Consider the following 14,199-nt stretch of genomic DNA (forward strand, 5'->3'; position numbering starts at 1 on the left):
CTAAATAAAGAATTTTATAAGTCTGTAAATAGTCAAGAACATCATACAGATGAAAAATATTACCAAAGGTTTATTGTTTCCATCTTTAATGGATATCCAATCTTCTCCATTGGAGCTGATATCCACTCGGTATGTTTTCAGAAAATACATTTTTTTAGTTTCTTTGGAGATGGCCCCTTGAGTCCCAATGGCAGTTACAAAGCGGAGAACGCCTACGTCTACCTGTGGGAAGGAAAAAGGAGAGGTAGGGGGAGAAGTGAACAAATTACATGTAATCTATATTCTATTGTCTCATATGCTGAACAAGTAACACTTTGCTTCTATAGGATGTGATAAGATAATCCTGTTATTGCTAGTGGTCCTCCTGTTGATTCAACTATGATATCTGCTTCAGGATCTTGTTCTGGTAATATTATTGTGGCATAATGTAGTCTATATCTTCCAACAATAAAAATATATTTCCTCAATATATAAATGCATGCAATTGTTAACTTTGAATGGGAAGAATGGTAAACAATGTGTATATGGTCTGAACAGCCAAAAATGTCCTACATCCAGTCGTCCATTTGAGCAACATTTCAGCAGGCTGATAAGATATTTTCCTATGATAAAATCAGAAATTTCCAATTTTGTATTCATGAGAATTTAATTTGCTTACATGCATACAATTTTTATTCACTTATATCTATATATCTATATCTATCTATATATACCAGTATCTATACCTATATCTATCAATATATCTCTGTCTATATCTATATACATATCTGTATATCTACCTATATATCATTTATTTATATATTATCTATCTATCTATCTATCTATCTATCTATCTATCTATCTATCTATCTATCTTTATCTATTGCATATTTCAGCATGTTATTGCAATTGGAAGATTTCAAAACATATATATTTCGCTAATTTACAATCTGCATGGATTCCATATTAAATAATCACTTAGGAAGAAAAAAACCAAAATCAAAATAAAATACCCTCTTCCAAAAAAATCCAATCTTTTCCATTACTGCAAACCCAAATCCTTTTATCAAACTGGTTAAAATGGCATAAGACTACACTGGGAATACATACCTACCAATAACTGAAGTAGAATGATAATGTAAAATAAAATATTTTCTTATCTTACAAATATGGCATCTACAGGCTTATATTTTGTTCATGGTGAAATTCTCTAGGAGATTATTCTCCAAACAGTACCAAGACATTAGAAGGGTGCTTTGAAACTGCTTGTCTTAAATATCCACCACACGTCAACCTTTTTAATTATTTTGAGGCATGCCGGATGCAGATTGCATGTCTCTAGTGTCCGTCAAGCATCCTTTTTCCTGGAAGCATGTCATACATCCAAAAGCAAAGAGAGTGGGTGGATGGATGGGTTAAATCAACATAATCTCTTAGGGAAAATATGAAGGAAGTCCTGTTGAAGATAGACAGGCTGCTATTTAGATTTACCTAGATAATATACAATCACTAGGAAACTAAGAATCTTGAGGCACAAAAGTTACAGAGCAAAGCTTTTGAGATCAGAGAGAGAAGCATTGTTCCCAGTTCTGATTTTAGACAAGCTCTGCTTGTCTAAAGTTTTGGAAATGCTGAACAGTTTAAATATATGTCTGGAATTAGGATGGTGGTGAAAAAAATAACATTACGATCAATCCTTGCATTTATGACCTTCACAGGTCTGTAAAAAAAGAAAAGTATGATAAGAAGCAAGTTGTGGTTTCACTTAGTGACTGCTTCACTTAATGACCCAGTTGTTCATCCAAGCGGGGATTACTAAACAAGAATTACCTATAATCAAAATCACATCCTTCTCTCGTCCATCCCCCCCCACATATGATGGAAAAACACAGCATTCACACATTCTTTTCACAAGGCATAAGGGTGGCAGGTTATTTTGAGCACTGATAGAAAAGGGGTTCTCACCTCTGTTGGTATGTAATCAAAATCAGAATGCTTTTTATTCAAAATATTTTGAGCATAGAGGAAAAGAAAACTGCTATACTGAAAGAAAAATAGCCTATGGTAGAAAGTTAGGGATACTGTCCAGATCAACTTGAAGTGATATGTCTCCCAGATACTGTGGTATTGATTTGGGATTTCCATCATGTCTAGTTAAATATGAAATTTCAACCTGAAGGGCTGTTAGAAACCAATTGGACTTAAAGAATGAAAAGACATGTCAAACAAACAATAAAAAAACCCCAACTCCTTCAAGTTTGAAATACTGAGTTTCTTTGAAGTGAGTTAAAATGTCTGTAGATGGGATTTTCATGTGGGTGGGTTTTTTTTTTAAACAACTCCTATTTTCTTTTTCTCCTTTCTCTTAAATAACCAGTAAGTACTTTATAGTACTTACAGTCAGGCAAATAGCCCATAATAAGAGTTCTACAAATTAAAACCCAGTTTCTGTGAAGGGAAGAGGAAAACAGCTCTTGAAACCGAGTCCAATTGTCCAATGATTTAATTGCATTGATACTCAGTAATTAAATGATGCATTTGCTTTACTGGAGCAGCTGATTCTCAATGCTGTCCTTCAACAGAAGGACAACACAACAAAATGCCACCTTGGATAGTCCATGCTGAATCCATCTGTACTCCTCAACTGAGGAGAAAGAAAATAAAATATCAAAATAAAAAGAGGAAAGCAACATCTAAGTCAACAAGATTGAATAACATCTTGAATGATGTAAAAGCTCTTAACACTTAAAAAGCCAAAAAAGCAAAACAAATTTCACTTGGGAAGTTGACTAGAACTGGGGTACAGCTTTTTTAAAAAAATCCTCTTTAATCTATTTAGTCTATCATTACAAATATTTACTACAGATAGTCCCTCACTTACAATCACAACTGAGTCCAAAATTTCTGTTGCTAAGAGAAACAGTTGTTCTGTGAATTTTGCTCCATTTTGTGACCTTTCTCCCCTCATTTGTTAAATGAATCACTGCAGTTGTTAGGTTAGTAACATGGCTGTTAAGTAAATCTGGCTTTTTATTTGACTTTGCTTGTCAGAAGGTCACAAAAGGTGATCCCAAGATCCCTAGACATTGCAATAGGAGTTAGATGCCAAGCATCTGAATTTTGATCATATGACTAGGGAATAGCAATAGCGCTTAGATTTATATATCACTTCACAGAGTGATATCACTTCACAGAGCTTTACACCACCCTCTCTAAGCAACCGTTTAGTCAGCATATTGCCCCCAACAATCTGGGTTCTCATTTTACCAACCTCGGAAGGATAGACGCTGAATCAACCTTGAGCAGGTGAGATTTGAACTGTTGAGCTGCTGGCAGTCAGCAGAAGTAGCCTGCAGTACTGCATTCTAACCACTGTGCTACCACAGCCCTTATGCTGCAGTCGTCATATGTATGAAAAACGGTCCTAAGTAGTTTTTTTCAATGCTGTTGAAAATTTGAACAGTTACTAAATGGTTGTAAGTTAAGAACTATCTGTATATGGTATCAGCATGTTATAGCTATCTACATAAGATTTAACTGTGGACTGTAGTGAACACTCTGATTCTCTATTATCTATAGACCTGAGGTGGTATTCAGCTGGTTCATACTGGTCCGTGCGAACTGGTAGCGGAAATCATGGGTGGGCCCGCCTACCTGCCCAGGCTCCATGTTGTCCTATTTAAGAACAGTTCTGAGGCTGGGCGCATGTGCAGAAGGCATGTGCGCAAACAAAATGCATGGATGGAAGGCCGGGTCCACGTGCGGAAAGTGAGCGCGATGAACCAGCGGTAAAAAAATGTGAAACCGACTGCTGCTATAGGCTATTAGATCAGAAGCAAGGTTTTCTATCTCTTTCAAGGGGGCATTTAAAAATCTGATACCGTTTTTCAGGTTTTGGGAAATCTCTAACTATGGTAGCAAAATAATTGCTTGGCAGCTATTTTCTCCTCTTTCCCACCTACCTTTCTTTTGACTTTTTCTATCTTCTTTTCTAGGCCTTTTTATCAGGAAAAACATCTGTTTCACATTAAGATGAATAATATAGGAATGCAGTGATGAAAGACTGTATATCTGATGCTGAACATCAAATAACCTGGCAGAAAAGCATGATTTAAAGATGTGTGCAAGAGAAGACTGAGAGATTGATATTTGAAAGTTCTATAGTATCAGCCCAATTTAAAAACACCTTTATTCTTCATCCTCAAAATTAAGAGCTTTCTTTGTTCAATATTTTCTTCCTTCACTACGTTGAATTCTACATCAAGCAAACAGAATCTGATGACATTTTCTTTCCTGTTATGGCCTGATTGTATACACAGAATTAAGATGGCCTGATTGTTTTGTTAGCAACAGAAAACTGCATGTTTACTTTTATTAAAAACCATTAATCCAATGGGCTGTAGTGGGCCAGTGTGCTTGTGAGGTAAGGATTTCATACCATTTTCAAAGATCAAAATATTTGGGGATTAAAATGTAGTTAGCCACAGTATTGATGTAAAATACTTCTTGCAAAATGCTGGCTGAACTAATCATGCTTTTTGGCTTGATTCAGTTATGAGGAATTTTGCCTAATAGCATATAGTTTACTAAATTGGAGAATACTGTCTTTATATATACATCTCACCTCATATTTAAAAAATTGCCATTCTTTAGAAAAATGAAGACCTAGTGAATATATTTTGTCCAACTGAGTCCACTAATGTTCCATTTAACTTTTTTGCAATTTTAACTTGTTTGTTTAAATGTATGTATATAATTTATATACAAATGAATATGTACTACATCCTAAAATTATTACTACCAGTCATTAAAAAATAGTAAAAGAACTAGCAGAATAAACACCTTATTGATAGAATACAGGATCAGGTAAAAAAAATGGTAAATGGAAAATCAAGATAACATTTCTGTTTTAACTGGGCTCCAACTAGAACAAATGGCACTAAGAGACTAATGTCTCTTTATAGCAAAGAACTTTCTGTTTTTCTCTGGGTAATTTGTACATATATTTTTATAGCTCAAGTTTTAATTTGTTCTATAGGCAGAACTACATCGAAAGGTCTGCTTATATTGTGATGCAAGAAAGCAAATGAAGGCCACCACCATTAGAAGGCTGTCTTATAAGTACTAAATAAACTTCAGGGATTTTTTTTTTTATGTGATAGGAATTTTTTTAAAAAATCAAGGCAATGAATAATCAACCATTAGGTAGTCAGTGGGCTGCACTGAGCTTAGTGGACAACCCAATTGTTCAAGTCTGAAGTTCCTGCTTCATCCAGAGTCAATTTAGCAAGAGTAAAGTAGTATATTTAGCTACTGTGCAGTAAATCATACAGCCAAATGGGTGGTTAAACAGTCTGTGAGCACAACACAGTGTGAAATGAATCTCCCTGCTTCCTACAATCATGCAAGCACAACTGCACCATAAATGCAAAGAACTCATTTTGAAAATGAAAATCTGTCATGCATAATAAAACATAGCTGAGACTGCTGTGGCAAGGGAGCAACTGTTGATGCCCGGCTTTTAACACTTTTGCTATAGCTTTATTTGTACTGTTGCCTGCAAAAATAAAAGATGAAGAGCTAGAGTTTGATTAACAGGAAGCATTTTATTTGTGAGCATGTCTTGCAGCTTGGAAAACTACATAATCTGTCACTTGACCCCAGATGCTGAAAAGTCAATATTTTAAGAGAATTGTGTCATTTCCTTATGCAGCAAGACCTGTTCTGTATTAAAACATCCCTGACTGTTCCAATCCTCATAGAGTATTTATTTCCACAATATTCTACAATAAACTGGCATATTATCCTTCTGATTTAGCAGTTGGATGCAGTAGTCACATGATATTAATATGTTCTGGTCTCCTGCAGGGCCACTGCCAGAGTCATATACATACCTCTGGCTGCTTTCATGCATTGTACTAAGCCATAATTTGTATACATTGTAATTTGCTAAACAACAATGGCCTAATTTGGAAATAAAACAAAACCATAAAGCATGGTTTGTAAACCACAATGGCTAAATTCACACATTATGCCAAGACATGACTAAACAGAACACATCACGGACTACTGTAATATGTAACTGCAGTTTATTGCTAGTTGAGCCAATGTATCTTTCCCAGATCAGTCATCCATAGCAGAAATCAGAATAACCTATTCAGAAGGTCCAGTTCAAGAAAAATCTCTTTTAACACTTGTTACAACAAAAGAGTAGATGTTTTATTATTCCTAGCATTTCAGAAACGAATAGGGGAAATTATGCATTTGTCACAACCCTCATTTTTATAAACTTCCCTAGATTAAGCCTAACAATTTAAAATTCTATGTGCTATTCTGAAACAATTTCTTATGCCCTTATTTAAAAGCCAGGAGAACATTTGTTCTTTTAGATAAATAAACTTGGAAACATACAGTAAATGTCCCACAATAGTTTAGAATATGTATTGCCAGAGTGATATGTGAATTTATAAACCAGTGATGGAGAACCTTTGGGTCATGTGGATACGTCGTTGGGGCAACACTTTGAAAAAGCCAAACTTCCGGGTTCTAGCATGCATGAGTGCCTGATGATCAGCTGGCTGGCACGCATATGCAGGCTGGTTTTTGGCACTGCCATGCACACGCAGGTATCGTGCTCCAGAAAAGCTGAACTTCTGGGTTCTGCATGCACACCCAACAATCAGGTGACTGGCGTGCATGCGCACACCGGTTTTCAGCACTACTGCACATACGAAGGAGAGTTAATCATCGCACGCACAAGTGCGCCACAAACACGGAACACAAACGGGCAAGGCTGCATGTGCTGGGCGACATGGCTTCGTGTGCCACTTTGGGCACGCATGCCATAGGTTCGCCATCACTTTGCACATAGACTGTGCAAAGCTCTTAATATCTGTAGCATGCCATTTATGTAGAAAAGATAAGATACTTCTACTTTCCATTAAAAGATTCACCTTCCAGGGAACCTGGGGAGGGTAGTAAGGAGAACTTATCTCTCTTGAGTAAAAAAAATATAAAACATCCCGCAAAGTCAACAAGAGAAAAAAAATACTTTTTTTTCAGTATTAGATGAGCTAAAAGAGAGCAAGCTGGAAAGGTTATGAGTTTTAATAAACAGATTTTAAGCAACAGACAATAGTCATGCTACTCAGTGACAAGAGTGGAAAATTACAGGTAGTCCAAATTTATGACCACAACTGAGCCCCAAATTTCGGTTGGTAAGCAAGGCAAGTGAATTTTGTCCCATTTTAAAATCTTTCTTGCCACAGTTTTTAAGTGAATCACTGCAGTTGCTGAGTGAATCATGCAGTCATTAAATGAACCTGGCTTTTCCTAATGACTTTGCTTGTTGGAAGGTGGCTAGGAAGATAACAGACATGATCACATAAAACTGAGACACTGAATAAATGCCAGTTGCCAAGTACCCAAATTTTGATCACAGGATCGTGGGGATGTTGCAACTGTCATAAGTGTGAAAAGTTATTTTTTTTCAGAGCTGTTGTAACTTTGAATGGTCACTAAACCAATGGTTGTAATATGAGGACTACCTGTAATAGCAGACATTCTTTACTGATTTCCTTAGCACTTTACCAGTAATTGGAAAAATACCCTTTGATTACCCCTTGGGGGCAACCATTTATAGATAAGATTACCTGAGTCCCTGTTCTCAATATTTTTGACTTCCTTATTCCAAAAGGGATATAATCATAACAACATTTTTTTCAATTAGGGGTTAAAAAAATAAAAAAATTACATAAAATTATCATTTTACTTACAACTGGGGAAGTTCTGAATACTGAATGCAGGTAGGATACTTTTCTCACTTCTATTTGATAGAGAAGGGTGGGCTGTCATTCAGTTATTAATATAGTCCTTGTTTAGTGACCACCATTGACACTGGCAACCATTAAATGAAATGGTTGCTAAATGAAACTATGGTTATAATCTTATTTCTTCTAACTATAGTTACTTACTATAGTTATAATCATATAACTATGGTTATAATCTTAATTACTTTGCTATAAAGCAAAGCTTCCTTTGCTTTATACCTTCTTTTCTTTTACAGACCTGCATAGGTTGTAAATGTGAGGATTGGTGATAAAATTACCTTTTCATCATTGACATAACTGCAAATGATGATCAAACGGGGCAGTCGCTAAACGAGTACAAACTGTGAGATAAAATGAATCATCCTAAATCACCGACGGAGCTCCCATGAAAGGACCTTAGTCTGCGCTGTATGAGTTTGTTGATCGAGGAATTGCAACATGTATAGCTTTTCTAGTTTACATACTTGCTATACGGAAGATATTTGCACACTAAATCTTTAAAGAAGTGCCACTTGATAGAAGTAACTGCCCTTCAAGTCTCCTTCATTGAGTTGACTGAAGTCTAAAGGATTATGAAATACTGTTTACGGCAGAAAAAACCTAAACTACAGAAATGATAGATTATGTCCCCTGTAAAAGGTATGCTAATTTTCAATTAAAATGGTGAGTATTTTTAAATGTTGCCATTATGGAGTGAAGGCAGGTCTTTGCCATTTGTCAATGCCACACTTATAAGTCCTGTCACCCCCTCCCCAAATTGTGAGGGGGGGCAAGAGAACCTATCTTTTTGACAGGGAAAAGACAGTGCTTGTCTAGGCCTTGTCACATCTGGATGTATGGCACATTCTCCTTGTCTTATGTTAATTTTTTCTTGCATAAATCAGAAGCAACTAATTAAAAAGAGAAATATTTAATTCTGACATGTTCTTTGAACTGGCATTCCATCTGGTTCTGTTTCTGAATAATAAAATCTGCTGTAGCTATAAAACTTGGCAATCAACATTCGGATACGAAGAGACAAACAGGACTCAGTATAGCAGGTTCATACACTACGCATTTTGGCTTGAGATACTTCCAAATTTCAGCATAAAAATTGTTCCAGCATGGAAAGTATAAAAAATTAAATGTGAAAGAAGAGAATAAGAGAAAAAATGCTATTCCTATCTTGGGAGGTAAAAATATCACTGGTATATATTAGCTCTGATTCCTTTTTTACACGTAGGCCATGAAAAATAAAATTGGTTCAGAAATATGCAGTATATAATATATCCCCTGGAACCTACATAAGCCTACATTTATGGCACTGTTTGCTTAGCCTTGCAACCAAATTGGAAATGCCCTTCAGGTATTCCATTAAATTATATCTTTATGGACATATATAATCAACATATACTTTCAAAAGAGTCATAAAAGATATCCTTTTTTGTGGTTCACCTCTTGTTTGGTAACATCTTAAAATCTGGAGATGAAAGCATAATCAACGCATTTCTATGACAACATGGAACATTGTAATCCAAAGCTTTTTATGCAATTGAAAAGTTATTCTGCGTTAGGAACAGAAGCTGATTACTGCTGGCATCTTTGAAAAAGATTGCTTTCTGTCTGCAAGGAGCATGGCTGATTATACAATATTCCTGTTCCAAAGCCAAAAGCTTTGCTTTGGCAATGAGATAGCTTGCAAATGTGCACCTAAGATATTTCACAATCACTAGGTCAACAGAAAAAGAAATATGAATGAACTCCCCAGTCTCTTCCAAGGTTCTTAGAAATCCTTCGCAAGTATAGCTTATTCAGAAACTAACTCCTTTTAATTAACACTTAGAATATATATTTTTTTGTGTGATTTAGATTTGTTTTTAAACCACTACTTAATCCTGTAGTTTCAAATGCAGTGGAATGTTTAGCACAGCCAGTACAAAAACCTTTCTGGAACGGAGTCCATAGACTATAGAACCGTGAAAGCCTCGTAATGAATTGCGCTCTTGAAATTGGAGCTTTCAAAAATCCTCAAAACTAAGAAACAAATGTCCCAAACTTTTTGGATTTCTTCCATATCCTCCCCTACTTTTGCAGCCCTTCTGCCAGTCATTCTTGTAGGAGACAAGCATTGCTTGTGATTACAAGGGATTCTGATTGCTGGCAAGAAATACTGTCTTTTCAAATTATTATCCTAATAATAATTTTAATTTTGTATTCTCTACATTAAACAATTGATGCATTTTAATATTCAGCCAGGCAAAGCCAAGCAGACTTGAAGCTCAGTATAATTACAACAAACCCTTTTCAGGAAACTTGGGTGAATGAATAAACAAGAGAAGATAACTGGTCCCCTGTGGCCTGTTGGACTTCTTACCAAGCTTCCTACTTGGGTTTGATTAGATTGTCTCGAAAGCGCTCTTTCCAAAACACAACTGGACTTCTTCTTCTTCCTTTGAAGATGTTTTTACGTCTCACCCAAGACGTTTCTTCAGGAGCCATAGTGGCGCAGTGGTTAGATTGCAGTATTGCATGCAAACTCTGCCCACAGTCGGGAGTTCAATCCTGACCGATTCAAGATTGACTTAGTCTTCCATCCTTCTGAGGTTGGTAAAATGAGGACCCAGATTGTTGGGAGCCATATGCTGACATATGTAAACTGCTCACAGAGAACTGTAGAACACTATGGAGGAGTATATAATTCTAAGTGCTATAAGTCTACATGGTATTTCCAAAGAAAGTTCAGTTGTTTTTTTTGGAAAAAAAGCACCTTTGGGAGAACCATGACCTGGATGATTGAGAATCTCTATAGATTTGTTGAGACATTAGTCAGTTCTTCTGGTAGGGAATCCTGTTCTGAAATCATGACACCCCTACCTCTCATGAACTTGCTTGCTTGGACATGTTAAAAGCAGAGAGAGCAGGCATTTTATTCATCCAGCTCATTCCTGTTTTATCCAAGAAAACCAGATGTTTATGTATCCATTTCCCTTCTTCACTAAATTTTCAGTATGGATATTCTAGTCCAAGAATATCCATACTGAAAATTTAGTTTTCTATCAAATTTAGTTTTCTATCAAAATTAAAGGTGCTAAAACAAAGTCTTTGTATACAGTCTATCTAGGTGAGTGTTTTCCTGAAAAACATATGGGTGCTTTTATGAAAGTAAAGCTGCGATGAATAAATAAATGACTATTTTTCACACAGTTTTGCCACTGAAAATAGTTCCAATATTTTGGAACTAAAAGCTGGGTAGTAAGTTCTTGGCAGGAGGAAATGTTTTGAAACTTTCTGTACTGTTAAAAAGAAGTATGACATTTAAAATTGCTTGGTAACTCCAGAAATTCAGTTCATATATTTATATTTGGATTATTTTATTTATATAGTATATTTCTTCCAAAGCTCAAGTAACTCATAAGAGAATATCCCTTCACTTTATTATTTCAACAATCCTGTGAGGTAAATTGAATACGACAGTGACCGATTTAAAATTAGCCCATGAATTGCTATGAATGATCTTGAATCTAAGTCTCCTTGTCTTAATCCAATACTTCAATTACTCCTCATGGCTGACCAAGGAATATATGCTCAATGTTCTTTGAAGAGTTAATATGATCTCAGTAAAATTTACCAAGGATCTCTATCTGCAATCCAGCTGCATCTTTGCATAAGGAAGCAAATTATGAACATACTACAGAAGTAATAAAGTTGATCTAATGAGTTCAGCACAGGAGGCCATGCAAAAGAGAAACAACAAGCTACATAGGTACCAGCTGCTTGTCAGATGTTCACTTTAAACATCCCATCTGAGTCTGGTTCCTTTTGTAAAAGACAACAGAGATGGATTTCGTTTAATCAGTGTGGGATATTTCTTTTTTCTTTCTTAAAAAACAAAGCTGTAAGGGACTTTTGTTTGTCGGGCAGATGTAAAATCTAAAACGAGGAATTCCTTTTCAGGAATGTTTTAAACTGGAAGAAAACTAAACCGTTTCAGGTTCATCTAAGATGGAATTGCATCTCTTTCTCTCCTGATTCCTCTGATGAAAGGAAGTGAGAAGAACAACAAAAGCAAGAAAAAGCTTGCAGGGACAGTGGAATGCACTGATTCTGGAAGGGCAAGTAGTTAACTCACTCAAGCAAAGATCCTTTTGACCTCCTATTCCCCCATCCCTATGAGGGAGTTGTAAAAAGGGCAAAGTTCAGCAGAGGAATAAAAGAAAGCTGGAAAACACATGGATGTAGACATAGAATGACCAGGCAACAAGAAACTTAATGGGACCTGGTAGAGACAAAATGACTCACATGGCCTCTGAACCCTTCTATCCTATATCATCATACAGCCTGCAAACTAGTCTAGGCAAAATATATAAGAGAGCTTCAATTTTGCAAAGGAGAAGATGCTTTCTTATCAATTTTGAATTCTGCTGCCTCTCTGACCTTCTTCGGCTCCAGTACATTCATTATTACTTTATGGCTTGTCTAATATAGATTGTGATCCTCTCTGTTCAAAAAATATTTTTTGTTACTAGAAAACTCATCACCAACAATTTATCCTGTCAGATTTGCTTATATCCATCACTTAGGGCTACAATTTTTTGTTTCAAGAACAGCATGACAAATTTCCTCATTATTCTACCTGCAAACTGGGAAATACAGCACCTATTCAATTTCTTCATTCCTTCAGATAAGGAAAGTCAACAAGTTTTTTTTTTTAAAAAAGCCTGTGGCCCTCCACAGTTTTGTAGGATTAGTTAGCTGGATTCCAATTTCTTTTAGCCACTCTGCCATTTTTTTTAATGAATGTTGAAAATTCACAGGAGCCACATAGCTTGCTGATAGCTAGCAATAGATTTGCTGCTTATGGCTTGTGTACTGAAAAGCATGAATAAACTGGGTTTGTCAAAGTCATGGTAATACATCTTTTAATGGATAAATTCACTTATCACTTTATCAATTCATGACATGACTGTTTAAGTTTTAGAAGAACAGAAATCCCATTTTATTTATTATTTGAATGAAATACAGGATTCTATGCACTACAATATAATTAAACCTATATTTTATCTTGTGATAATATGTAGCACCAACACTGCTTGCATAACAAATTCTGAGCATAAAACACAGACAAAAGAGATTCTTTTTGGCTTAGCAATATGAAAGTTGCACTTGTATGCTTATTTACACAGAAACAAGTTCCCTTGAGCTTAATTTGAGTTTTTATTTGGACTCCAAACAGAAAAAGCTTCTCAGAAATGTACTGAAACGAGTACTGCAGCAGTCATGGGACATTTATGTGGTTCTTTAAAAAAGCTTCAACATTTCCTGGCCTCACCCAGGTCCCATGGAAGAGATACAGGTATTAAACACCCATAAGGAAGTTCGATGAATAGGCTCCCTGTCCATTAAAGTAAGTAATTCAATTCAAATAGAGATAGCATTCAATTTCTAACATTTGTTCAGTCAGTTACCATGATGCTGGAAGAAAAGACTTAGAACAACTCCTTGAATTTATTATTGTTACAGTATCCCTATAGTCACAGGATCAAAATTTGGGCCCTTGGCAAGTGGTTTGGGTTTATAATATTGCATCAACCCAGGATTACATGATTTCCATTTGCAATCTTCCCAGCCAGTTTCCAAAAAGCCAAATCAATTATAGGAACCCAGATTCATTTAATGAGGACATGTTTCACTTAACAATCATGTTGATTAGCTTAACTACCCCTAGGCATAATGTGACATATTTTAGGGTTAGCACAGTTGATAAACTTAAAACACTGTATTTCATAAATTCTAATCTAAGGTTTAACAAGTTATGTAATAGCAATAGAACGTAGACTTATATACCACTTCACAGTACTTTACAGTCCTCTCTAAGTGGTTTACAGAATCAGCATCTTGCCCCCACAATCTGGGTTCTCATTTTACCGACTTCAGAAGGATGGAAGGCTGAGTCAACCTTGATCTAACTCTCTATTGAGTCAATAAATCATGGTTCATCAAATTGGAATAAAGACATGGACAATGTATGGTCCAAGAGTTCTTTTACCCAAATTTTTGCCACAGCATCTAAAGTCTTTTAAATGTACTTTGTATTTTTAAAAATATCACGGAGTAGGAAATTGATTAAATGTATGACTGAAGAGTGATCATATCCATAAGTAGTATGTGTGAAGTCAGTTTTTATTTAGAAATCAGACATATAATACTTTTGCCTACTATTAAAGGAACTTTTCTGCTCTATGAAATAAAGACAACATGAAAAATGAAATAAAGCAATCGCTGCCCATTGTAAATTTCTATGGAGATTCCAGGTCATGATTATTCCAAAGGTGCTTTCCCAAAAAACAACTGGACTTTCTTGGGTTTTTTCTTTCAAAATTTTTCACTTGTCATCCAAAAAGCATCTTCAGTT

General features: G+C 35.7%; 1 protein-coding gene across 9 annotated transcripts in view; it reads right to left on the minus strand.

The window, feature by feature from the left end:
• Positions 1 to 14,199, minus strand: part of NRP1 (neuropilin 1) — a 163,303-nt gene that overhangs the window by 54,598 nt on the left and 94,506 nt on the right. For all 9 annotated transcript variants that reach the window (XM_087893002.1, XM_087893007.1, XM_087893003.1 and 6 more), the window contains one exon: positions 64 to 222. In XM_087893002.1, coding sequence (XP_087749128.1) covers positions 64 to 222 — 159 coding nt within the window. The remainder of the gene's footprint in view (positions 1 to 63; positions 223 to 14,199) is intronic.

Source organism: Pantherophis guttatus, chromosome 4 (assembly GCF_059756535.1).
Source record: "Pantherophis guttatus breed Tessera chromosome 4, ASM5975653v1, whole genome shotgun sequence".
NCBI lineage: Eukaryota > Metazoa > Chordata > Lepidosauria > Squamata > Colubridae > Pantherophis > Pantherophis guttatus.